Source organism: Struthio camelus, chromosome W (genome assembly GCF_040807025.1).
Source record: "Struthio camelus isolate bStrCam1 chromosome W, bStrCam1.hap1, whole genome shotgun sequence".
NCBI lineage: Eukaryota > Metazoa > Chordata > Aves > Struthioniformes > Struthionidae > Struthio > Struthio camelus.
This window is the reverse complement of record NC_090981.1, coordinates 15,433,847-15,461,519: the sequence shown is the minus strand read 5'-3', so window position 1 is coordinate 15,461,519 and position 27,673 is coordinate 15,433,847. Positions and strand designations below refer to the sequence as shown.

The window sequence follows — 27,673 nt, the reverse complement described above, 5'->3', positions numbered from 1 at the left end:
AAAAACTAGTTGGATGATCGGGCTCAGAGGGTAGTATTTGATAGGTCAATACTCTACCTGGATGCTGGTAACAAGTGGAGTACTCCAGGGGGGTCTATCCTGGGATCTATCCTGCTTAACATCTTTATCAATGACCTGGAGAAGGCAATGAAGTGCATTCTCATCAAGTTTGCAGATGACGCCAAATTTGGTGGAGCAGTCAATACGCTTGAGGTCAGGACTGCCATTCAGAGGGACTGAGACAGGCTAGAGAATGGACTGATAGGAACATTATGAAATTCTACAAGGACAAATGCCAAGTCTTGCCCCTGGGAAGGAAGAATCCCTTGCAATGATATAGACTGAAAGCTGACTGGCTGGGGAGCAGCTGTGCTGAAAAGGACTTGGAGGTCTTGGTAGGCATCATCCTCCTTGTCTGCCTGATAATCAGACAGAACAGCAGATAACCTGAGGATAAAACACAAGTGTTCCAGACAGTAGTACTAGGGCCAAGAAAGGAGCTTCCATCAGCTGATCTGCTGATGAATTTTTACTAATGCTTATCCCACTGTATACTACAACAGATTTAGATTGCAGTATACCATAATTACAGCCTACAATAAAAAACAGCTAGTGTTGCATAACAGCTAGTTTTCCTGTGTCAGCAACTGAGGGTAGGCTCTGTAAAAACTGGTTATACCAACTTATTTACTTGGGTTAGTCATCAAACTATTATTCTAAATGCATTCCAAGCCCTGTGTGCAATCAGAGCAATGCAGCAAAGGGCCAAGTAAACAATAGATCTGGCAAAGCAGCATACAAATAATAATCTCCTGTAAAAACATGCAAAGTGAACATTTATACTGATATTTGAGGTACAGACTCTCTCCTGGAACAGCCCAGCTACAGAGTAGACAGAGCTGCTATAGAAGCAGCAGGTTTGAAAAGCTTGGTAGAAATTTTGGATTGCAGAGGCTCTGATACCAGGCTTATTCTGGGAACAGCATTTGGACCTAAGGTTCCTAAAAAAGAAGGCTTTTAAAGAACTTCCCACTTCTCCGTACTTAAGTTGATAATTTCAGAAGTCATTCACTTATTAAAAAGAGCTTTAGTTTAACAGTGTATGAAATACCTGCCAAAACCTGACTTATAAGTGCTTGGCCCTTGACCGTGATCAAGCTTTTTGTTGAAAGCAGAGTCTCTTCCCACCCACTGTACCTGAAGTTCCCCTCTGTTCCCTTCATCAAATACTTTTCACCTCATAACAGATCTTGCTTTAAAAATTAGTTTAAATTAACTAAATTTTTTAAACTAAAAAGTTAGTCTTAAAAAAAAAAGATTCTCAGTGACCATACAACCCTGAGCTCACATGTAAGCAATTGTTTGCAAAATTGCAAAAACAAGATTTTTCTATGAAAGCACAACGTAACATTTAAATACCCTTATAAGAGGTAAGAGTCAGTGTTATAATTTAAGCCATCCAGATCTGCAATACTGATATCATACTAATTTATTGCTATTAATGATGAAACCAGTTTTGAGAGCTATACCAGCAATATAACAGGAGTATAATTGCGATCTCCAGTATTCATAGAATAAGACATGTCCATGTCTAATAAGAGGCAATAGCAGATTCCACCAAAAATCTACCACTTTTTGTAAACATTGTATTTGTGCAGATTTCTTTTTCATACTTTAATTCCCAAAATCATGAAAGGCAAATTTAGTAGCGTAAAACACATCAATTTTCACATTTGGCAATGAGAACCCCACTCTCCATAGACAACCAAAAAACCTAGCAGCACATTTTCAAATAGCGTTACAAGTATTTCTGGATTACCTTTCCTCCAAATCCTCCCTCAAAGCACCAAAAATAAAGTGCAGTACCCATAAAAACATGTCAAGAAAATAGCCACGTTCTTTTCTTTGTAATAAAAAGAGTACTTGGCCTCAGTCTTAACAGCGCTATACTGTGTCCATCATTTTGGGTTCTTCATCTTTTTGTACCATTGAGTTTAAATTGCAGAAACTTGTGTTTATGCAACCTTGTAGACCATCTGCATTCTGCAACAAATGAAGAATTAAAAGCTTAATCTCAATATACACTTACAGAGAACTAAGTCAAACTCTCTATTTTGTCTGTCTTAAGATGAGACAAGTTTGTAATAAAAACAAGTTCTTAAAAAAATTGCACAATATTATCATAATATGAATGTCAAAAAGCTTCTTTAAGTTTAGCTAACATACTATCACTTTATTGCGCATTTACTTAGGGTTCAGTTGCCAGATCTTACCAAACAGGTACCTTGACCAAATTTATTTCAAAGTACTTTCGATTGTGACTCCTTCCCTAACATACAGCTTTTAAAACCCCTTAAAATTGTCTCTTCAGTCCAAGATGTGACTATCACTAACACTGAAACCAAAGATCTCAGTGTTCCAAGATAAAAATAAGGGCAGAATATTCTAACAGTGTGAATTTTCCTTAGGCTTGACTGCCTGTAGGTTCCCATTAATGGGATTAGTCATTTTCAGCTGAAAGCTCATTTCACCTCCTGTGATACAAAGTATATATAATTCTAGTTCCTGAACAGGTTTATGATGTGGTTTTTCATTTAGCATGATTATTCAAGGGCACTGAACTAACATATGCCTTTGGCCTTATGTTCTGATGCTTTCTGAAGTCTAGGAAGCAGAAAAAAGCTTTGAAAAACAATCTCCCTTGCATTTTGATAATAGTGCACGTTAGAACTGACAGTGCTCCAAGTATAAAGAGGATTATTTCTAGATTTCAAAAGATATATCTTCTCAAGAGTATGGCAAAAATCTAATCCTAATAGAGTTATATTCATTTCTGGAAATAAAAAGCCTACCTGTGACAAAGACTCCAGCCCTTCTACAAAACCAGTATAGTCACTGGGATTCTGTACTGAAATAGCTTCAAAGCCTTGTGACCGTGAACAGATTCTCACTCTTGATTTGAATGCTTCAAGCTCAGTTTTAAAAGCTTCCAAATAGCCTTCTTCCCCTGTCTGTAAAGAAAAAAATGAAATATTTTTCATCTCAGCCAGATTTACTTCTAGTTGTAAGCATACATACTGCTAAAAAGAAGTCCTGCAGCAATGTATATTATACTCTTTGGAGGATAATGTTTTGGACAAGTCAATAGTACAAATATATAATTTTAACCCTTCCTTTATTCCATCTCAGAAGCCCATATCCTTAAGAGAAAAGGTACTCACTGCAGCACTAAATTCAAAAGCAAAACATGAATCAAAGTGGGTGTCAACTTAAGTCCTGCAGATGATAGCATTAAGACCAGCATGACTTGACTCTTCAGTCTTGTATAACTTAATATAGAACTTGCATCAAACCACAGCTTCAGTCTTCCTGCATATCTCTCTCTCTTTCAGTCTTCCTGCATATCTCTCTCTCTCTCTCTCTCAGCAATCCAGAGCTAACTATGACTGAGTGAATAGAAATAGATTCCAAATTGGGCCCTGTCATGAACTGCAACTGAAGTGAAAAATTATGATGATACATAGGACAATTGTAAAAACAGAGAAGCATTATGATAAGCCAAATAGGACACTCAGTTCTTAAACACATTCATATTTGCTGCTGTAATTTAGGTGGTACTTCACTATCCAACACTACTGTAGCGCCCATGCTATGTTCTGCTTTCCCTCTGGCCTAACAAGAATCCACAGAACTTCCATTCTCAAGATCAGAATTGCACAAAACATTCATCCTAGAATGAACTGCTAACAAAGCAACACTTCCCCATAAGCCTGAATCAGTCAGTAACATTCTTAACCTCCAGCTGTCAGAAAGAAAGCTCCTTCAGAACACTGATCCCTTGCAAGGGCACCAAGAGTTTCTCTATATTACACAAGTTCTGACTTACTTTGGCTTTTTGGAAAAATAGACGAAAACAGCCTCTTGGATCCACATTACAACTTTTGGCCATTTCTATAATAAACTGCATTACAACTGCTTGGTGTGCTATTTGTTCCATCAGAGCTCTTTTCTGAAAAGAGAAATTCTATAATTACAGAAAATATCTTGAAAAGCATAATTCTATCTAAAATTCAGCATCATTTTCTTTCCATATGATTCCTAAAGAGATGAGAACTGATGGTAACAGAAGCAAAGGGACTGTTAATTAGCTGAGACTAGACATAATGCAGCAGTGCATTATGGAAGCTTCCTTCAGTATGATAACATGGGCATGGGAGGAAAGGGAGAAGAGTAATTAAATGGCTCATCAAGTTGGACAGCTTTTCTGTAGCATAAGTGGGAAACTGCATACTTTCAAGCAGTTTAAAGGTCTTCCTAATACCTGTTCAGCTTCTAGATGGAAACACCATAAGATGAGATACTTAGCTGTTTCTTCACATACAAGATACGGGTGGTCAGACAAAAATCTTTGACTGTCATCCCATCTGCCCAGCATACCTGATTAAAAAAAACAATGACATGAATTAACACATTCAATATGGAGAAGTGATTGAATGCAGTGAAGATGTTATTCAAATTTATATACTACCACAATCTCCTTCGCACTTCATTGTAACCTCAGAAGATCAGCACGCAAATAAAACTGAACTCTTCTTTGTTTTTAGACACTTACTAATGCTGAAAGAGCATTACCAAAAGGTATGCTCAGACTCTAAAGATACTGAAATATAGTTAGCTGCTACTGTTAAGATCTTATTTTTATTGGCAGTGTTAAAAATAGTTTAACTGTAAACATTTTTCATACACTGTAACAAAATAGTATCTTTACCTATTTGTTAAGAATTTGATAGTATAACAGTTTATGGGTAGAGATTCACATTCAGTGATTTTGACAGACAAGTTATTTAAGTACTTGCAAGTAAGACAAGTAGAAATGAAATCATAGTCATAGTCTAAAATGAATATGCTTCTGACTTGGTTTGCTAGGTTTTAGGAAATACAAAGCTATTTTTATAACTAAGTTCAAACATTAATGTCAAAAGATCAGAGCCAAGTCAATGTTTGAAAGTTAACTAGAAGAGTGAACTAGGGTTAAGTAGCATAAAGCTACCTTCATGGAAAGAGCTGCAGGTTAAAAGTCAGAACTCAAAATTCAGGCAGTGAGATCATCTTTTTTTTTTCTTTCATATGACTTAATTGTCCTAATGTACATATTAGTGATATTTTACTGGTTGCCAGGAATAGATACAAAGCTTTACCCTTCTATCACCATATGCATATATATAGATATATCTTCAAAAATGAAAGATCAGTTCCATCTATTCATACTCTTAATAGCTGTTTTGCAGATATTTACCTTTCATCATTCATTCCCTCATGGCTTAACAGCCAGCAAAAAAAGCAGCTGTTACAACCATGAGACCCTCTTCAAGGACTGACAACTGCTTGGTAGAGAGGAGATCCACCTGACAAAATGGGGAAAAAGTATCTTTGCCAACAGGTTGGCCAGTCTGGTAAGGAGAGCTTTAAACTAGGAATGATGGAGGAGGAAGAGAATGACCAACAATCAAGTGACAGAGTGGTGAATGGGATTGGCAACCAAAGGGTCTGCAGTGATGTAAACACAAGGTACTTCTTAATGAACAAAACAGGGCTGAAGTGGAATCACCCCAAGTGTATGCACATAAATAAGAAAGTGCCTGTGGGACTGAATTATGGGGAAAGCTATCATGCCCTTTCTGGGAAGTCAGCATGCTGGGGTGCCTCTCTGTAGTGCTTGTACACTAATGCATAGAGCGTGGGGAACAAACAGGAGGAATTAGAAGTCTGTCTGCAGTTACAGGGCATTGGGGTCACGGAGACATGGTGGGATAGCTCACATGACTGGAGTGCTGCAATGGATGGACAAAGGCTCTTTAGGAAGGACAGGCCAGGAAGGTGAAGAGGGGAAGTTGCCCTTCATGTGAGAGAGCAGCTGGAATGCATGGAGCTCTGTCTAGGGACAGGTGAGGGGCCAGTTGAGAGCTTATGGGTAAGGATTAGTGGGCAGACCAACATCAGTGACATTATAGTGGGTGTCTGCTACAGGCCACCTGATCAGGAAGAAAAGAGTGACAAAGGTGACAGTGAGGTGGACTGAAAACTGGCTGAACTGCTGGGCTCAGAGGGTTGTGATCAGCAGCATGAAGTCCAGCTGGAGGCCAGTCACTAGTGGTGTCCCCCAGGGGTCAATCCTGGGGCCATTATTGTTTAACCTCTGCATTAATAACCTGGATGATGGGGCAGAGTGCACCCTCAGTAAGTTTGCAGATGATACTAAACTGGGGGGAGTGGCTGACATACCAGAAGACTGTGCTGCTATTCAGAGGGACCTCGATAGGCTGGAGAGCTGGGCAAGAGAGGAACCTCATGAAGTTCAACAAAGGCAAGTGCAGGGTCCTGCACCTAGGGAGGAATAACCCCCTGCACCAGGACAGGCTGGGGGTCTGAGCTGCTGGAAAGCAGCTCTGCAGAGAAGGACCTGGGGGTCCTGGTGGACAACAAGATGAACATGAGCCAGCAGTGTGCCCTTGTGGCCAAGAAGGCCAATGGTATCCTGGGCTGCATTAACAAGAGCATTGTCAGCAGGTCGAGGGAGGTGATCCTCCCCCTCTACTCAGCCCTGGTGAGGCCTCACCTGGAGTCCTGTGTCCAATTCTGGGCTCCCCAGTACAAGAGAGACATGGCACTACTGGAGTGAGTCCAGCAGAGGGCCCCAAAGATGATTAAGGGACTGGAGCATCTGTCACAGGAGGAGAAGCTGAGAGAGCTGGGACTGTTTAGCCTGGAGAAGTGAAAGCTCAGGGGGGGAATCTTATCCATGTTTTTAAATATCTGAAGGGAGGGTGTCAAGAGGCAATGGGCACAAACTGAAACACAGGAAGTTCTGCCTGAGCAGGAAAACACACTTCACAGTGAGGGTGATTGAACACTGGAACAGGTTGCCCAGAGAGTCTGTGGAGTCTCCATCCTTGGAGATATTCAAAATGTGACTGGACACAGTCCTGAGCAACCTGCTGTAGGTGACCCTGCTTGAGCAGGAAGGGGTGGACCAGATGCTCTCCAGAGGTCTCTTCCAACCTCAACTATTCTGTGTTTCTGTAATAGGAGACAGGTACAGAGTCCCAGGCACTTTTACCCACAGGAATTGCATCTCCATTAATGTCCTTATCATTTCTCATGCAAGAGCATGAGGTACCAACAGGCTTCTGCAATTTACAGGTTTTTTTTATTTTGAAAAGGTTATTTGTTATGATGCCACATCACCTGTGCTGAGAAACAAGAATCTAGCTACCCTGCTAGCCAGATGTTTCATCTGTTAGGATCCACTTTGTACAATAATAATAATGAAAAAAAGAAATAGACCTACACAAATTCCACAAGATGTTAACCTGAAAAATGTTGGAAGCAGCATACTTACCAAAGTATCTAATCTTTTGTTCATACTTCTGCATAAATGATTTAGATATGTCTTCATCTTCTACTTTTCTTTTATTTTGACTAATAAAACTCTAAATAAGAGAAAAAACTATCATGTTATCTCCACGCATACCTTTTTTGAACTATATGACTATTTTAATTCATTACTATTTAAAGGGCAATGTTCTAGTTTCAGGCCCAGCCCAGCAAACACATACGTATACACTTAATGCACCCAAGAAGGTTATTTACCAAAGCACAGCTTGTCTAACTAATAGTGAAAAATATCTTATTGCATTCCTCTTCTGAGTAATAATCTATCTCAGAGTTCTATCCTCTAGTAGGAACTTATTGATCTATAAACAATGAGAATCATCTACACCATCTAGCCCTGATGCAGCTAACTCAGTGGAACTATGAAAAAAGATGCATTAACAGTTCATATTCAAGTTAAGAGATGAAAACAAAACTGGCATTTAGTGTGAAGACAGTTTGTGCTAAAATAATCTGTATTAAGATATTCATATTATTAGAGGCAAACTGCATGTGTTTCAAATGTGAGAATTTGGCATGACAAAGTAGTAAACTTCATGTGAAGAACTTGTTCAGCCTTGCTTTTGGCAGCAGTTGCTATGTAGGACAAATGCAAGTTCTGATTCCCACTTAAAAGAGAAGTGCCATACATGTTTATTATCAGTGCAGCATGTTCCCTTTAATAGGGTAAAATAAGAAAAAAAAAACATTCAACACATTATGATAAGCATACTAGATACAGAAGATACTCAAGACTAGAAATAAGTGGAATAAAAAAGGCTTATACTTATTATGATACACAGTTATGTAGGTCATACCTTATTAAATACCTCCTTACTAACAGAATCTGTATTCCATAGATTCTGTCTTTCCCTTTGTATTAGTGCTTCTTCTTTTCTTCTCCACTCTTCCTCTCTCTCTCTCAGTTCTGAAGCTTCAGTCTGTGCTTTGGCATATTCCTGATCCATGGATTCTGAATTATGCAGTGCTAAACTATCAAGTTTCTGCTGGGCTTCCACTAGATTCCATTTGGATTCTACAGAGTTCTTCACAAACTCTTTTTGTTTTTGACAGATTAATTCAATCCCTTGACCATGGGCCTGTGTGGAAAACAAAACATGCTGTTTATGGAGTGAAAATTGATAGAATGTATGAATATATAGAAACAAATGGGTTTAACTCCCAAATAGAACACTGAGATGGAAAGCATCTTAAAAGCAATATTATATTCAGAACAGTGACTAAACATGATACTGTGCAGCTAGATTATTTTTAAATGAGATTTCTACTTCAAGCTTTCTAAATTTAATTAAAAGGTATTTACAGAATCATGGATCAAGTACTGCCACCAGTAATACAATCTCCAAACTGCATATCATAAAAAATTTTTATAGATGAAAGGATTTTCCTCACTTCCCTCTGGCTATCTTTATTCTGCAATACTAACAATAGCCAAAATAGCAGAATACTTGGAAGACATAGTTCTGAGAAGAAAGCATCTGTTTTATGATGTCAAATTGTAACAGTACAGTAACTATTACTGCTTGCATTCTTTCATAGCTTAATATTATCTCAACACATGTCCTAGCATCTTAGCTTGGACTGCCAGTGAAAGTGGAATTTAAGCTATGAAGTAGTTGAGGCACAACATAAGCATATCTTCCCTTCTGCCAAATCTATTGAGGGGGTCACTAACAGCTAGGAGATAGAAGTGACCTCTTAAGCTACAGTATTTATATTGCCTACAGATGTACACTAGAAACTCAGCAATTTAATAAATTATTCTCTCTCTAAACCATCTGCCGTGCCTTCCCACCGCATGGGGGAAACAAACATAAGCATGTATTAGCATCTCAGCCTTCCAGTACAATAGTTTGAAATTAGTGATGATGACAATCTTTGGCAGAGGGATGGGAAGGACACTAAAAGTTGTGAGAGCTTACCTGGAGGAAACTTCAGTGCAGATTAGTCAAAGCTCTCATGCCAACTTTGTTTCAGAATCACAGCAAATCTCTTTTTAAAGAACAATTGACTACTTGCAATTTGGAAAAATAATGACAACTTCTTATGAACAATACGGTCTTCCTAATGTTCTACTTGCACTATTTATAGCTATATAAAAAAGAGGGACAGCTATAGGCAATGCTCAAATGAGTGATGGATGGAGACTCCTAAGATGGGGTAAACAGAAGGAACAGAAGGAAGGTTGGGAAGCGTGGTTCACAGATGGTTCGAGTTACCACTAACAGGGTAAAGCCTTCACGGGGTATGCAGCCATCAGACCTGAGGATGGGTATTCCCTGCAAGGAAGAGTCACCCCACATTCAGCACAGGCAGCCGAAGTGCAGGCTATCCTCAAAGTGTTCTACAACAAGCCAAATCAAACAGTAAAGTGGCTATCTGGATCGATTCCAATTGGGTTGCTCAAGCAGTAGCTTTTTGGGCTCCAGTGTGGGAATGTAATAGTCTATGTACTTTGGATGGAAAAACCTGTTGCCTACCATGATGCTTGGGCAGCTATTATATCAGAAATTATAAATAAACAATTGAAGGTAACAATAACACACACTGAAGGCCATAATAAGCAAAAGACCCCAGAAGCCTATTGGAATGGGAAATCAGATGAGATTGTGAAGAAAGCAGCAAAGGATGAGCAGGTGATGCCAGGAAAAAGTGACAGCTATTATGAGATCAGCGATGCAGAAAAAGAATACTTGGGTGCTGGGAGTTTTAGTACTTATACAACAAGATGATCCAGAGATTACAGAATGGATGAAGAAAGGAGCAATTAGCAAGCATAATGTGTTTAAAGACACTGATGGAGTAGTGTGGGCCCAGCAAGAGAAGGACCATAAACGATGGGTAGTCCCTGCAGCATACCCTGGGGATCTCATCCAATTTGTTCATGATAAAGGTCATTTTGAAGTGGTAAGAACTACAGAAGGAGTAACACAAGTAGGCTGGTGGCCTACTCTGAAAAAAGATGTTAAGCAATGGGTAAAAAAAATGTCTAACTTGTGCTATGATAAATGCTCCTAATATATTAATCAAACCCCCTCTATAACATCAGAGGATAACAGGTCCATGGTCCCATATACAAATTGACTTTATAGGTCTTTTACAGGACCTATGCTTTTCAGATAAATGGATTAATGAGCTGTGTAACACCATAGTAAAAATCCATTTAAGAGCAGCAGAAGCCCTTGGGCAACGAAAACAAGAAATGGACAGAAGAAATCCACCATCTAGTAAAGGGGTAGACTGGAATGTAGGGGTTTCTGTCCTATACAGGAACTTTCATTTGAAATGACACAACTTAGGAGCTAAGTGGGCAGGAGCTGGAATTCTCTCTAATCAAGCTAGTCCAATGATTTTCCAAGTTCAGCTTGAATCAGGAGAAACAAAGTGGTTTCACCAGTCACAGTTGAAACTTTGGAAAAAAAGCAAAAACAGAGTGCCGGAATCAACCCTCAAGGAGTGTCTCTCTCTCTCAAGCATAATGTTAACAGTTGATTGAACTGGTAAAGGAGAACTCTGTAAATGGGTACGCTGCTTCCAATTAAAAATGTTTAAGTCTATGATAAACATCTAACACGGGAGGTATGCTCCCCTTATTTTATTTGCATTTCAGAATCAAGAGAAACTGCAACTGCATAAGAAACAAATTGAAAAGATTGTGGTATCATTCAATAAAACAAAATTATCCATCAACTCTATCCAAGAGGAACTGGCCTCCATAGCTGAAGAAATTCGCACTGTATCAGGTAACCGCTGGTAGGACAGATTATTGTATAGCCCCACAGCACAGAACACATTACAAGTGTTTTTGCAACCTATTGTGATAATGATTACTTTGTTTTATAATGCTTGGAAATGCCTTATGCTTTTGTGAAAATATGTATCACAAAATAATCAGGACTACATAAGGTTAATTAAACACAATACATAAAGATTACGATTAACCTTCGAAAGGGGGGTATATTCCACAAGGGGGTGTCCTATTCAGAGGAACCGTGATTTGTATTATGGGAGCAATTATTGTTAAAGTAACATAGCTTGTGTATGTATTAGATTTACTTATATACTATAAACTTATGACTCTTAAGTAGCAATATTTCTACTTATGTAACTATAATAGGTATTTAGCTTACTGTTTTATACTTTTCTATAGATTAGCTTACTGTTTTATACTTTTCTATAGAGCCCTGTCATTCTATGAACAAGAAACTGTAAACAACAGAAACTCTGAGACAAGCCCGAGGAGCTGAGATATGCAGCCTGCCAGAAGAACCTTGCTTGGTAGCAGTTGCTAGCCTTGAGCTACAGGTGTATATGGCTCACTATCGGACTCAGAGGGTGATGAAGGAAGAAATATGTTCCCCATCATGGAGCCTGCAGGATAGTGTTCTTCAGCTGCAAGAATTCTGAACTGGCTCTACACATTAAAATAGTAATTTAGCAATTATAATAGTTGTGTGTTTTCTTTTATGAATTATGTGAAGTACTTAACAAAGCAAGTAATGGCTATATAGAGTTACAGACTACCCTCAGACCTACACAGGTCATCATGAGACAAGACCGGATAGGAAAGAGTAAATGCCTCCAAGAAGATCCTTTACTTAGTCCTGATTAGGAGCTTTGAGTCAAAGGAGGGTTTGCAACATCTTTGCTGGACTCGTGAGTGATTGATAGTCTGCAATTTGTGGACTATCAAAATGGGGGAATTGTAACTATATAGTCCTGTAATATGGTATTGCCATTGCTAGTAACAGGCCATAAGCTTTGTACTGAGTTTGCAAGGCCTCAGAACTGAGGCTTGTCAGGCCTGCGCTGTCTGAAGTTTTCTTGACCTGCCTGTAGCTTTGTTTTACTTGGCTTAGCTGTGATAGCAATTTCTAATTAACCAGGTGTCTATGGCTAATTTGTTCTACTTTTGCTTATCTTTGTGTGGTACAACCATAGTTTTATATAAATAGCAGTAACAAGTAGTTGTTCTAGGTAGAATGAGCTATTTATGACTCTAACACAATGACATAGTGCACAGAAATACAGGCCTGGTACGAAAGCAGAGGCCTTGAGAAGGGGAGACACAGGATGCAGCGTAGAGGAGTACAGGCATGGGATGGTGATAAGAGATGGGGCACAGGCTTGGCACTGGCGACCCCCATGGCTATAAACAACTCACTAATGGTCAGTTAAAAAAATGCAGACCTGGAGCTGGACAAAACTGGCTTTAGGGGCAACAAAGAGAACAAAGAAATAGCATCTAACATGTAAAGGGCACCATATATAGTAAACTTGGCTGTAACCTGGAGCTGCAGACTAATGGAAGAAAGAGGAAGATGTAAAAGCATGTTAGCAAACATATAAAAATGTCCCTAAGTGGATCCTAGAGTGAGGAAGAAGGAACTATCAACATGAACATCATATTCCTCCTGGCAAAGGATTCCGGATGCTGACAACCCGCCATAACACTCCCATTGCCAACACCAGAGTGAAACTACTGACCTTAGGACCCAGAGGAGCAGTGGAAGGGTGAACATAACACCAGTGGGCCATCTCAAGTGCCTGTATACAAATGCATGCAGCATGGGGAAAAAAACAGGAGGAATTAGATGTTCAAAAGCCCTCTGGACAGGGTCCTGGACAACCTGCTCTAGGTGACCCTGCTTGAGCAGGGGGGTTGGACTAGATGGTCTCCAGAGGTCCCTTCCAACCTCAACTATTCTGTGAAAGCCTCTGACAGAGTCTCCCATAGCCTCCCTATATCCAAATTGGTGATATATGGACTAGATAAGTGGACGATAAGGTTTGTGGAAAATTGACTGGACTGCCGAGCTTAAAAGGTGGTGATTAGTGGTACCAAGCCCAACCATTGGCTACTTGCCAGTGGCATCCCTCAGAGGTTGATACTCTATAACATTCACTCTCAAACATTACTCTAAAACATTAACTTTATTAACAAACTGGACGATGGAACAGAGTACACAACAAGTTTGTGGATTATACCAAATTGGAGGGCCAGACTGCTATTCAGAGGGACCTGGACAGGCTGAAGAAATGAGCTGAGAGGGACCCCATGAAGTTCAACAAGGACAAATGCGAAGTTCTGCATCTGGGCTGAAATAATCCCATGTACAAGCTGGAGGCCAACTGGCTAGAGAGCAGCTTTGCAGAGGACCTGGGCATCCTGGTGGACAAGTTGAACAAGAGTTCCCACAAGTTTGTGGGATCTCCATCTGTGGAGATATTCAGAACTCAACTGGACAAGGCCCTAAGCAACCTGATCTAGGTGGACCTGCTTTGAGCAGGAGGTTGGACTTGAGACCTCCAAAGGTCCCTTCCAACCTAAATTGTTTTGTGACTATAATCTTCTAGAGTGGATTTGTCATCACTGTAATAATCCTAACCAGAAGACTATTGTATATTGAGGAGCTAGTGATCCAAATAACAGCTGACCTGAGTAGGTGCAGGCCTGTGCTGTGCTGCATGTATAGCTTGGCCTTCAGACCTGTGTTGTGCTATGGGGATCCCTTGGCCACAGGATAAACTTAGCCAGCTAATTGTAATGAAGGAGCCTGTTTGCAGCTCCTACTTGGCACTGGTGATTACACCACCTGCATGTCCTTGTCTTTATCTAAAAGTGAAGCAACAAGTTCTCATGGGAACATCTTTTTTGTTTGACAGTAGAAATGATGAATAGAGTCGTTTTCTTCTAAGAAAATCCTATAAGAGCTCAAAAGACCAAAATGACAGGTAACCTTTCCACAGATGGGATCTGCACAGTGTGCTGCACCCTGATTTGAGGCCTGTTAGATGCTGCACAACTTGAGGTTCCCAGCATCTGAAGGGATGTAAGATTATCTATACTAATCCTCTTTTTCCTTATACTGGCATTTTAAGTGACATTTTTAAAGAGTCTGAGTGCCTTTCTTACTGGGATCATAATGAACCAGCATCTCCTGGTGCAGAAAATCACATACAGAGAAATGCACTATACCCATGTTTATTTTTCAATCATGAGGATGTTTGAGTAACTCCTTCTACTCTCCAGCTCTTGTTAAATGCTAAACTGTTACTGTGGAGGTGTATTGGATATAAATTGCAGGGTTTCAGTATCAGGGGGCTGCAGGGGTGACCTGTGTGGGAGGAGGTCATGGAGGTCATGAACTGCCCTGTGCCAGTCACAGCTGGGTTCACTCAGCTCTGAAACTAATGTCAACAACCCATTGTGTGCCAAAACTTCAACCAGTCAGAGGAGCACATGGAGTCTCTGCTCAAACATATTTAAGAAAGAGTGGCAGCCACTGGGGGAAGAGAAACGGAGGAGATGCATAGAAGGACACTTTGTTGGGGACATGGACGGAGATGCACGTTTGGAAGGAGACACTCTGTGCTGGAGCGGGTACACCCCCAAAGGAACTGTGTCCTGTGGAGTAAGAAGCAAGGAGCCACAGAAAGAAACCATTACACAATGACCCCAACCTCCTACACTGCCTGTCAGCTCATGGAAGGAATTGAGAGGGACTGAGTCTAACGCATGATGAAAACAAGGGATGTTGAGTCTAGGAAGTAGGGAATAAGAGGTGTTTGACTGAAGTTGAGCCTGGGGAAGGGGGAAGAAAGGTGTTTCACTAAGTTTTTGTTTAACGGTTTATGTTTTCTTTTTTCCTCAATACCTGAATCTGTAATTAAGTTTGTGTTAATTTGCAATAAATTAAATGAAGTAAAATTCCCTGAGTCGAGACTATTTTGCCCATGGCAGTAATTGGTGGAGAATGCAAGCAACACCCAGACCTGGCATGGCCTAGGACTGGAAAGATTGGAGTGACTTTGAAACTCCAGAAGGAGCCATGATTCTGGTACTGGAAATTTGTGGTGTGGTGTGGTGTTGTGGTGTAAGTGGTGCGCCCGTTATGTCAGGGCAGGTGCATGTGCACAAACAGTGTGTGAACAGGTAGGAAACAGAGTCCAAGGGGACCCAAAAAAACTCTTGTCGGATGGGAAGAATTGGGACAGGTCCTGCTTCAAGCCCATGCCCTGGTGGCCTGCAGCCTGGCCCATCTCCCCATGCAGGATCCAAGAAAACTAGTCTGGGAGCTGTAGAGGGTCTGTGGTGCCTGTGAAACCCCTGGAGAAAAGTATGCTGCTCTGCTGTAGGGATGTGCTGGGACCTGCTGAAGAAGTGCTCAGAGCGAAAGGGAGTCCCCTGGTCAGAAGTTAGCCAAATTGCAAGTTGCATGCTGAGCCGCCCAGGCTGCTGCAGGAACAGTGAGCAAGCTTAAAGTTACTGCCCTGGAGGAAGACCCCCAAAACCTCTGATGACAAATTAAGAATGGAGCCTGTTCAGGCAGCTCCAGCTCCAGTGATTAAGCAGACCTACAAAAACAGGAGCATTGCTTCCCAGAGTGTGAGCACTCAGCAGTCCTTTACTTGAAATGAAATTACAAAAATGCGAGACACCTACAGCTGCTGCCCCAGGGAGATGCCCCTGCAGTGGCTATGGTGGAGCTGAGAAACCAGAATCACTGGGATACAGCTGATGGCTCAAGAGAGCAGAGCTCTGGGGAGTTTGGGGCCTATGCCACTTGTAAACACAGACTTGTGCAAGGGAGGAGGGCTTTGGGATCAGCTGATGGAGGGGTATGTTGAGCAGTGGCCTGATCCTGCAAACAAAATTTCCCAGTCCCTTCATGGGGATGAGGGAGGTAATCAATTGCAGTTGCTTGGGCTGCTGGAGTATGTTTCCAGGTAAGAGGGGAGGGACTCTGAAAAGGGGGTGATCACTGATGCCATTTCCCAAAAGCTCTGATGGCTAGGCACAGTTATTAACTCCCCTCTAGTATCACCTGATAATGTGGTGGGACACCCTGTTGATCAAGGAGTGACCTATATGTATCATACTGGAGGGAGCATGTCGGAAGAATGGCACAAGATTAGCAGCATGGCCAAGGATAATACTGAGGATCTAGTAGTATGGTCAACCTTGGGAAAAACATCAGGAAAGAATGGGAATTCTGCATGCCCCCCTCCTACACACTGGGACTTATGGATGTTCTTGAAAGAAAAGGGAGAGGATATGACAGAGTGGGATGGAAGGCCCTTTAGAGATCTAGCACTGCGAGCTAAGGAATTGCAAGCATACGGGAGAGGTCGGAGCTCAGTTAAACCATTGCCTTCTCCCTGCCCCTATCTCTGGACCCCATACTGCTCTGACAACTGATTTGAATTTACTGCATTAGGGGGGCCCTGCTGCTGGCCTGGGGATAACTGAATTTATTGGACTATCTAGATAAGGTGGCCAAGCACCCCTCTGCCTCAACAACATCGTGCCCTAATGGATACTGGCACTCAATGCACCTTATTCCCCTCATTGTGTAGCAGTGATAAATGAGCAGTCATTCATGGAGCAACTGGAAGAGAGACATGCTTAGCTCTAGTGGAAGGGAGTCTCAGTTTGAATAGATGGGATTGGTACCCCCTACCTGTTGCCACTGGTCCTACTGCTCCTGTCATCCTCAGGATTAACTTTCTTGACCACCACAGAAAGATGGATGGGACAAAAAGGCTTTGGGTTTTTGGAATAGGAAGTGTGGTTTGCACAGAAGGGAACCAGCTACAGGACTCTCCAGGACTCTCTACTGACCCCAATGTTGTGGCACATGCTCAGATAGACCCAATTGTCATTCCCTTGGCAACCCAAGTAATTTGCCAAAAACAGTATCAAACTGACCAAGGGGCCACTGGTGAAATCAAAAAATTAATTGACTCCCTGGAAAAACAAGGGGGGGGTCTTGAAAATGGAGTCACCTTACAACAGTCCTGTTGGCCTGTAAGGAAGCTTACTGGAGAATGACAGTTAACAGACTTTAGAGCTTTGAATGAAGTCACACTCCCACTGGCTGCTGCAGTTCCAGACATGTTGCAGCTCTTGTATGAGCTAGAAGCCAAAGGATATACCTGGTACATTACAACTGATGTTGCAAATGCTTTCTTTTCAAAGAAAAAGAAATCCCTCTGCCTGAAGAAGCAAAACCCCAATTGGCCTTCACCAGGAATGGTATGCAGTACACCTGGAACTGGCTGCCCCAGGGGTGGAAAGACAGCCCTACCATCTGCCATGGCATCATTCACCAAACTTTAAAGCAACAGATCTCCAGAGATTTCTTCCACTACTTTGTTGATGTATTGATTGGAGGAACAACTCCAGAAGAAGTACTAAGTAAAGGGCAACAGGTAATCATTATCTTTCTCAATGCCAGATTTGCCATTAAGCGCTCCAAAGTAAAAGGGCCCACTCAAGAAATGCAGTTTTTAGGTGTGCAATGGCAAGATGGATAGAGACACATTCCGACTGATCAAATTGCTCAGATAAGTGCTATGGACCCCTCCACACAATAAACAAGAAACCCATGCCTTCATGGCCATTACTGGATTTTGGCATATGCACATCCCCAGTTACAGACAATTGATCAAAGCCTTCTATCAAGTGACCTGAAAAAAAAAAGAGTCATTTTGAGTGGGAAGAGGAACAGCAGCAAGCTTTCAAGCAGCTCAAGCAGAAGATAGCCTGTGCGATGGCATTAGGACCAATCTGGGAAGGTAGCAATGTTAAAGATTTGTTATATACCAGTTCAGGAAAGAATAGCACTGTATGGAGTTTGTGGCAACAAGCCTCTCAAGATGAGAGGAAGGCCATTAGATTCTGGAGTCAGAGCTACAAAGGAGCAGAAAATAACTACGCCCCTCTGGAACAAGAGGTCCTGGCAGCATATGAAAATGATCCGTGTACCACTGAAGTGTTAGGCACAGCAGCCACTGTGGTTATGCCCTAGACTACCTGTCCTGAATTTTATGTTATTATTGATTTGCTGGCCACTGACTAATATGAGGAAGATAGATTGAACTCCTCAGGCTGTTGAAGCCCTAGCATATGATGATTTGAGTGATGAAGATAAACAATGGAGTTTGTTTACTGATGAATCCTGTAAAATCATAGCAGGAAACAGGAGGTGATGAGCTGCTGCTTAGAACCCCTCCACAGGAGAAGCTGCCACCTGCAAAGGGACTGGAAGCACCAGTCAGTTTGTAGAAGTAAGGGCCTTGAAAATAGCCTTGGAACATACTCAGGAGCATCAGTGGCCCTGAGCATATGTATATTCAGATTCCTGGATGGTGGCTAATGCAGTGTGGCAATGTCTCAAAGAATGGAATTGTGACAACTGGCAGTGGCAAGGAAAACCAATTTGGCAGTGGAAAAATGGAAAGTAATACAACAATGACTTTAAGAAAGACCCACTTTAAAACATCATGTTAATGTGCATATCTCAAATTCAAAGGTAACTCAGGAAGAGATACACAATAACCAGGCCAACCAGCTGACCTGACTTGCCAGCATAGACTTGGGATGGGAGCATAAAGGAAAATTATTTTACCCAGGTGGGCCCATGAAACTGCCAGAAGGGATCAGACTTACTGCTGGGGCAGAGAATGCAGCTTAGACTTGTCTCAGGAAGCCATAATGCAAGCAATTAGGCAGTGTGAGATCTGTGGAATAATATGACACACTTGGAAAGTACAAATGATGAAACAGTGTGCACAACAGGAGAAATGATTGTTTGGAGAAGTCTGGCAAGCAGTTTATATAGGTCCCCTTCCCATCAGCAACACTGGCAAGTGCTATATTCTCCCAATGGTAGAGCTATCACAAAGGTGACCAAAAGCTTTCCCCACTCAGAAAAGTAAATGCGAGTAGTACCCTAAAAGGAATAAACAAACAGATCTGTTAGCACCATGGAATGCTGCTTAGGCTAGAACTGGATAACAGAAGTCATTTCAAAAACACAGCCATCCAAAAATGGACTGAAGATCATGGAGTAGAGGACAAAGTCTGAAGTTTGTGATAGGTATATGTTGAGATTGGTATGGTGCTAACTCCTGTAATCTAGTACCTGGGGTGAGGGGTGGAGTTTTAATGAGTGTATGTACACATTATTAGTGTCAATCCCTACTGTCTGGGACAGAGGGTAGAGTTTATAATACATGTATATTAAGATTGTAATGATGTTAAAAGTAGAGTTTATAATGGATGCATATTCAAACAGTTCTTAAATATGTGTTTTGCAGAGGTGAGAGGTGGAATGTATTGGGCATAAATTGCAGGGTTTCAGTAGCAGGGGGCTGCAGGGGTGACCTGTGTGGGAGGAGGTCATGAACTGCCCTGTGCCAGTCACAGCTGGTTTCAGCTGGCTCTGAAACCGATGAAAACAATCCATTGCATGTCAAAACTTGGTGCACACAGCACCTCTGATAAAAACATAAGAAAGAATAGCAGCTGCTGGGGGGAAGAGAAATGGAGGTGACATAGAAGGAGACACTGTAGGTGCATAGCTGAAGATGAACTCTTGGAACGAGGCACTCCACACTGGAGCAGGCACAACCCCAAAGGGACTGTGACCCATGGAGGAACCCATGCTAGAGCAGAGGAAAATGAATAAGAAGCAAGGAGCAGTGGAGAAAAATGAGTAAGAAGCAAGAAGTGGCAGAATGAAACCATTACGCAGATGACCCCAACCTCCTGCCTGTCACCTCACCAAAGGAATTGGGAGGGACTGAGCGTAACCCAGCGAAAACAAGGGGAGTTGAGACTAGAAAGGGGAGAGGAAAGATGTTGGACTGAAGTTGAACCTGGGGAAGGGAGAGGAAAGGTGTTTCCCAAATTTTTATGTAATGGTTTATGGGTTTTTTTTTCCTCAATACCTGAATCTGTAATTAAGTTTGTGTTAATTGGTAAAAATCCCTGAGTTGAGACTGTTTTGCCTGTGACAATGGGCTGGTGACAAATTCCAATATTACCTATAGCATTAGTACACGAGTCTTTTCTGACATGTCCAAGGATAGCCAAACAGGTACAGGATAAGCATGCACTTATGCATGCCTGTTTACACTCCCACCTTCAATGCACCAGACTCATTTAAGAAAAAATATTTCACGACTTCTCAGACTCACACCTTTGCACCTCTCCAATAGTTTCATTTTATGCCACACAGCGCAGAGAAGTGCATGTGTATGAGCCCGAAACAGATACGGGTCTCTGTAAACTGACAGTCAAAAGCCCTTCCCAGAGAGCTTGGAGAGCTGACAACAGGCATGAGCCCTGCAGGTGCAAGCACTGGCAACATAGAATGCCCCAGCGATGGGGGGGGGTCACACATGCCTCTGCCTGAGGTTCGGTCGAGCAAGGGCAACCTGCGCCACTGGCATGTGCGTCCGAAGACCCCTACCAGAGGAGGGGAGGAGCACACTGAGCCCCGTACAAGCTCAGCAGACGGCACGACGAACGGTATGGGGAGGGACAGGGATGTACCTGCGTTTCCGACAGGCGCTGCAAAGATGTAAGAGTCAGTCCCCGTTTCTCATCCTCCTCAGCCGAGCCAAGACTCTGAGAGCAAGACCACAGCGCCATCCTCACTACAAACTGCACAATACCAACTCCAGCCCCGAACCGGATATTCCTGTTGCCTGAGGTCATTACAAGCTTCTCCGGAAATGACACTACACACTACCTCCAACAACAGACGTAGAGCTTATTTTTGCCCCCGCCCCTTACGTCACCCCACACTGGCCCAGGTCACATGGGTAGAGGCGGCCCTGCCTCTTCCGAGCTAGGGGTGTCTTAACTCCAGTGTGACATGGGAGACTGTGGGATGTGCGATCTGTTTATCATTGAGCTTGCTTTGGTTGGGTCAGTGGCTCTGAAAACTTTTTTTGGGGAAAGAGCCTTACTGAAGTCATCGCTGAGTGGAAGGTGATCAGTTGTGATCTGTTTGCAAGCAGCAAAAGGAAGGCCTTCAATGCAGAAATCCCAGGAGCAGCTCAGTCTGCTCCACTTAGTCCTCTGCCTTCTGAGCTGGTATATGTGTAGCTCAGATCTGCTTCACAGTCACAGGTTTGGATGTTGTCATGGAGCACCAGGTGATCATTGCATCAGTGTGGGAAATGGTTCTTTATGATGAATCATTTTTGTAATATATGCAGATCAATGTTTAGTTTTTGCTAAAAATGAGATGTTTCTGTGTTTTCTTTTTCAGAGTTCCATGGAAATCTTCTGTAAAGATGGAGGGCCAGTCAATAGTCTTTGCTGTCTCCTCATCTCCTTCATCTAGAGGCTACTCCAGGAATTTTCTCAAATGTGTATATGTGCACAGGTCTGCTCTAGTGTTGTAACGTGTTTGTGCAGTTTCTTTGAAGGTATATGCATGTACCCAAATGATTGCCTGCGCAGACACCACTGAGCTGGCAGATGTCCGAGTTTGCATACATCTCCCTCTCCTCGGCCATGGCTAGCAGTGCTCAGTGAGAGCTCCCTGACCCGTGTGTCTATTCACACCGAGCTGCAAAACCCATGCGCTGGCTGCTGTGGCATTCTGGCATGGAATGTTTGAGTCTCCATAGCAACACAATGCTTCCCCATGAGATGCCTCAGTGGCTGCAGTGACAGCTCCGTTAGCCAGGTGCAGGAGCTGGAGAGAGGCTGGGCTGAGAGCAGCTGGGGAGGGGTTCGCTTTTTGTGCCCCCTCCTTCTATATCCTGGTCCCCCTGAGTTGCCAGGCCCTTCTTCCCCCTGTGGCTGGCAGTGGGATCAAGATGCCTTTGAAGTCGATAGTAGAGCTGCAGATTCATGCCATGAGGTGGGAGCAGGGACCAAGAGAAGGAGCAGGGAGACCATGGACAAAGTTCAGGGACAGAGGGAGAAGCCGGGAGGATGCCTGAAAATTCTGCCTCCGATACAGGTACGGTAAGGTCATAGAAATCTGCTACCTTCAGTAGTGCAGATCCCTGAAATGCAACGCTCCTGTGAAATGCAAGAATATATATACAGATCTATACATATATAAATAGATGTGTGCACATATATATATATATGTATGTATGCACGTGTGTATTTTATATATGCACCATTGCAGGCGTTCTGTCACCAAGAACTCTTGATGGAGTTCTCCATTTTATAACAGCTTGTTTTTCATTTGAAAGTTAAAGGAAAAAAAATTTTAAAGGATACTATGAGGTGGCACTTTTGAAGGAATAACAACTGTAAATTTTACAGGGACATGTGCTTTTCTGTCCCCTAGTCCCTTCTGAAAGTCCCTTTTCAGAAGACCAATTCTATAACTGCTCCTGGCACAACTGAAGATAGAGTTAGATCTTATCTGGCACCCTTGCTGACAGCTTCAGTAAAGAAGCTAAGGACCTACTGAATCCCTTTCTGAGATAGTTCTACAGATTGAGTTTGAGATGTGCGTATGAAAGATTGGAGTAAAATAATTTTGTTTCACTGTGAATGTATTAGTTTTCTCAAGGTCATGTGACCTTGTATGTTCTTGCCAGAGAAATATGACATTTATCTCAGTGTCTGCATCCTGCATCAATACAAATAGAATAAATACCTTCCTCTGTTCCTCCCTCTCCCCTCCTGTTTCATGAGAAGATGTGATTTGAAAAGGTGATTTTCACTTGCTATATGCTTTGGGCTAGAGGGTCTAATGCCTCAAACCTTGCATAGTCTGTAACTTATGTGTAAACTACCACTTGTGTAGGTAGGTAGTTTTTGCTTAGTATTATTTCATACACATTTAATGTGCAACTTGCTGAAGAATTAGACCCAAATTTCTTTAAGGTTTTTGTGATCTTGAGTTTTTATTGATAGCAGTGGTTACAGGAGGACATCTCTCACACAGACAATCTTATATAATCTCAGAAATGATAATGATGTATAAGGATACTTGCTCTGGATTTATTCTGTTTCAATATTATTTTTGTGGGAAAATAAATTCTGTTCTAATATGGCTATCATCTGTTCAAGATTTGTATGATAACAGCAGGCATGTGACTTAAAGATCCAAATAAATGACTAATGCTTTAACCAACATTTTACATGCCATATTAATATGCGAAATCAGTGAGAACATGAGTCTTCAGATTAATTATTCCTGTACTGTATGCTCTTTAGTTATAATTCTGATGAGTAGTGATTTATGTTTTAAAATTGTTTTGAAAAAATGGTTTAGCACAATATGGCTTTGTCTCTAGTGGTTAGCAGAACCATGCTGAAGCCATTACAAAACAGGAATAGACAAGATTTAGAACTGTGTATTTTTTTCCTTATTTATTTCTTAATGACTCTTTCTCTGCACCATTATGAGAATCCCTTCTTTTTGCATACCACTTGCTGAATGGCTCTGTTTCTCTAAAATTCTTTCCACATTGCTCACAATGTTCCTTTTTCTGGGGAATATGGTCACTTACCCTTTTCCTCCTGAGGCCTGTGGTTACTATTGAAGGTTGAGGATGAATCAGTAGACAGTGACCTTGTTTCTAATACAAACATATCTTTTTATATTATGCTAGCTAACCTAAGGCACTGAATACAAGGTACATACTAATGAAGATAAATTGGTTACAGTTTTAAAGGTGCTAGTAGGTGAAGGGAAATTCACCTATCCTTCATTTTGATCTCCTAACACATGTGAAAACCACAAACTGTCATCTTCATTTGGACTTTACTACATTTTAGGGTGAATTTAGCTGTGATCTTACAGCATTTCAGTTCCTCTACAATAAATACTCATATGCACATTCTGACTGTGATTTTGAAGTGATTTAACCCACTTTTATGGAGGAATAGTCTATCTTACATTCACCAAGTGGTAAGAGTAGGAGTATGGGTGTTAGGGCTGCAGGCAAATGACTAGGCTGCTGACTAGGCCCTGAAGCCACTGGGCCCTAGGCTAACTGAACAGGATGTAGAAAACTACTGGAGGTGACATGAGAAATTGCTGGATGTGACAGATAACAGAGGGAGAAGCTGACAAAAGTTACAGGCAGCATTGTGAAGGAAGGCTGGATTGCACAGGTGGTTAAGGGGGAGTGATGTGAGAAACAGTCAGACTTCACAGACACCTGACAGGGAGCATTGGGGACCTTTTGGGGAGTGGAACGATGCAAGGCCAGCAGTGCCTGGGTAACCGTATCAGTAATAGCATATAAGGCCAAGAGTGCCTAGGGACAGGTATCAGAAATACCAAATTTGGGTATGGATGTAGCAAAAATGGGACCACTGGGAAAAAGTAATGAGGGGCAGGTTGTTTATTTGGGAGGAGATTGGGGTAGAGAAAGGGAGGGACAAGGGTGGCAAAAAGGAAGGTCAATAACATGACCAGCTATACAGTTATTGGACTCATGAACCTGTTGGTACCTCAAATAGTGGTGTTAATCTTTGCTCATACTATGCTAATCATTTGCTTGTATGCTAAGGTATAGTGAATAACTTAAGCTGTTATGATGTTCTTGGTTATGTGTTTTTGCAGGGACAAGGCCTGAAGTGTTTAATAAGTATTTAGATTGTTACAATGTTAGCCCCTATAGTCTAGTTCGCAGGGGCAAGTGGTAGAGTTTGTAATAGATAAAAGTTCAGATTGTGATGATGTTAACCTGTTAACCCCTGTAATATGGTTTGCAGGGGTGAGGGGTATAATTTTAATGAGTTTATGTACACATTGTTACAATGTTAACCCCTTATCATCTGGCCTGCAGGGACAAAGGGTAGAGTTTATAATGAATTAAGATTATGATGATGTTGAAAGTAGAGTTTATAATGGATGTATGTTTGAACAGTTCTCAAATATTTATTTTGCAGAGGCAAAGCATGGAATGTATTGGGCATAAATTGCAGGGTTTCAGTAGCAGGGGGCTGCAGGGGTGCCCTGTGTGGGAGAAGGTCATGAACTGCCCTGTGCCAGTCACAGCTGGTTCCAGCTGGCTCTGAAACCAATGTCAACAACTCATCGCGCACCACAACTTCAGCTAGTCAGAGGAGCACGTGGTGCCCTGCTCAAACATATTTAAGAAAGAGTGGCAGCTGCTAGGGGTAGGAGATGCTCTTGGAGACACATGGCTGTAAATATGCTGCTGAGGAGACTGCTAAAGACACAGCTGGAGACGCACTCTTGGAAGGAGGCACCCCATGCCAAAGGAGGTACACCTCTGAGGGGACTGCGGCCCATAGGTGACCCATGCTGGAACAGGGACACTAAGAAACAGAGCAGCAGAAAAAAAAATTGGCAAGAAGCAAAGAGCAGCAGAAAGAAACCAACATGCACATGACCTCCCCCAACCTCCTACGCCACCCATTGCCTCACCAGAGGAATTGGGAGGGACTGAGTGTAACCCAGGGGGAAAATAAACTTAAGTTGAGTCTGGGGAAGGAGGGGGGATGGTGTTTTTCTTAAATGTTTGTTTGATTGTTCTCGTTTTTCTCAATACCTGAATCAGTGATCAAAAGTTTGTGTTTATTGGCACTAAATTAATTAAGTAAAAATTCCCTGAATCGAGACTGTTTTGCCTGTGACAAGGTAATAGGCAAGCAAATATTTTTTCACGTGGTAGTTAACTTGACATTGAAAAGGATATCAGTGGATGTTAATTTTATACTTTGTCTCTCAACTTTCTTCCCCTCAGATATTTCATTGGCTTCCCCTTTCCTTCTTTCGCACTTCCTCACACGTTTTTGAGTACACACTTGCTAAGAAAAAATACATTTTCTGATTAGTGACTTACTGAATAATTTGTTAGGCTAATTCATATCACTTGAATTTATTTCCCCTTGTTTTCTCATTTCTGGCACTATTTTAAATTGCCAATGATGTTTAAATGAAACATGAAAAATAATGTAGACTTCATCTTAGCAGATAATAGCATTGGCCTTATACAGACTTTGTATTTGGATTTTTATAGGCAGGAAAAAGCAAATGGACACAATGTGGCACATGAATCTTGCTGTTAAGGTCACTGATCATGGAGCATTTGTGTATATTGTAAAATCACATGTAGTATTTACTGTGTTAAAAAAAAAAATTTGCTGTTGCTCCGCTGCTTGACTGTGGCAAACTAAAAATATACTTTGGTCAGTGTATAAAAAAAAATCCTGTGTACATTTTGTATTTACTTTTTCACAATTTTTCTTGAGAAGAGCATGTGCATGGGGGACAATAAGAAAAGGACCCTAAGGGATTAATGAAAAAGTCCCTGCAAACCAGAAGTCCCTGCAAATGGGCCAATGGGCCTGTGAATCATAAACTATATTTTTGAGGTAAGTTTCACACAGAGAGGACAGATGGGGGTGGGAGCTCCCTTTGGCCATGTTTGTGGGGGACTCTTACCTGTAAGACCATTATGGGGTGTAGGCTGGTGCTGTATGTGTTTTCTTATCCTTAGGTTGATGACTTTATAGAAAGTTTCAAAAAGCTCTGTCTGACTAACTGAGGAGGGAGTAGACGCACGGGGAGCATGCCATGATCTGTTTGCGTTTCTGTCCAAGCCTGCAGCAGCCAAAGAAAGGAGAACGAGCATGCAAAGGGCAGCATTGTTCAAGGAAAAAAAGGAAAAAGGCTGGAGGAGCCTGACTGCCAACCAGCTCCCCTCATACCATGTTAATAAAGTTTCTCTGTACTTGAGTTAAATTGATTGTCCAGGGTTTCATTTTGTACATGTGTGTAGTAGTAGTGGCGTGTCAGTAGCCATGCCTTTGCCACCACTTCTGTTGAAAGACGTTTACTATGCTGCTGGAGAGGTGGGAAGCTTTGGGAGTATAAAACCCCTTTTTGAAGCTGCTAAAAGGTGAATTGCCAATCTGAAAAGAAGCCAAATGGCAACCTGGCTTGGAAACCAGGACGCTTACAGCTTACACGAGGCAGCAAGAAAGTGCTTTAACAGAAACAAGGGGCTTATGGTGGAGGTGGCCGCACAATGGCAGGCAGACTTGGTGGCTATGCAACAGGTTTCCAACTCCCCCAAAACTGGCTTGGCTTTACTAATTAACGGCCTTGTTTGGGGCTTGGGGATTCCTGTTCTGACATACTTCCGGATAATCGTATTTTACAAAATGGTGGCACTTGTGATGGCAGCCTCCGTGCATGTAGTAGGCAGGGGCTTCCTCTTCTGACAAACATCATACAGTACATGAGCCCATATGAAGAATTTCCAGGAAGCGATTTCTCCCTTGAGTAGAATACTCCTTTGAAGAAAAGGAGATCTTGATTTCTTCGTTTTTCACAGACAGATATTGGCATTGTTTGTGCAATTACTTACAATTTCAGTCCAGAATTCTTTTTTCTAAAGGTCCTCATCCAAAGCCCTTTCAAGTAAAGAGAGATACTTCTGTTACTTGGGGGGGGGGGGGTGTGGA

The 27,673-nt window shown here is 41.9% G+C and overlaps 1 protein-coding gene and 1 long non-coding RNA gene across 3 annotated transcripts; one reads left to right on the top strand and one right to left on the bottom strand.

Annotated features, from left to right (window-relative positions):
• Positions 1 to 1,474: 1,474 nt before the first annotated feature.
• LOC104142280 (hsp90 co-chaperone Cdc37-like 1) lies at positions 1,475 to 21,043 on the bottom strand. 2 transcript variants are annotated; one of them, XM_009672126.2, is made up of 7 exons: positions 20,798 to 21,043; positions 8,250 to 8,531; positions 7,400 to 7,490; positions 4,322 to 4,437; positions 3,887 to 4,009; positions 2,853 to 3,011; positions 1,475 to 2,043 (listed from the first exon to the last, which is right to left on the bottom strand). In XM_009672126.2, the coding sequence occupies exons 1-7, from the start codon at positions 20,960 to 20,962 to the stop codon at positions 1,945 to 1,947; spliced, it is 1,035 nt and encodes a 344-aa protein (XP_009670421.2). In that variant the 5' UTR covers positions 20,963 to 21,043; the 3' UTR covers positions 1,475 to 1,944. The 2 variants fall into 2 exon arrangements, with proteins under 2 accessions (XP_009670421.2, XP_068781503.1); XM_068925402.1 differs by having other exon boundaries at positions 4,367 to 4,437.
• Positions 21,044 to 21,048: 5 nt separating this feature from the next.
• LOC138064145 (uncharacterized) lies at positions 21,049 to 26,945 on the top strand. The gene is made up of 3 exons (XR_011137419.1): positions 21,049 to 21,405; positions 21,522 to 26,578; positions 26,704 to 26,945. It is a non-coding gene; the product is annotated as an uncharacterized lncRNA (long non-coding RNA).
• The last annotated feature ends 728 nt before the right edge of the window (positions 26,946 to 27,673 follow it).

Coding starts and splice junctions, on each gene's coding strand:
- LOC104142280 (XM_009672126.2), bottom strand. CDS start 20,962: ATGACCTCAGGCAACAGGAATATCCGGTTCGGGGCTGGAGTTGGTATT. Junction 7,491..8,249: donor GTAAGGAGGTATTTAATAAG/GTATGACCTACA, acceptor TCTCTTATTTAG/AGTTTTATTAGTCAAAATAA. Junction 3,012..3,886: donor TATTTTTCCAAAAAGCCAAA/GTAAGTCAGAAC, acceptor TTTTCTTTACAG/ACAGGGGAAGAAGGCTATTT.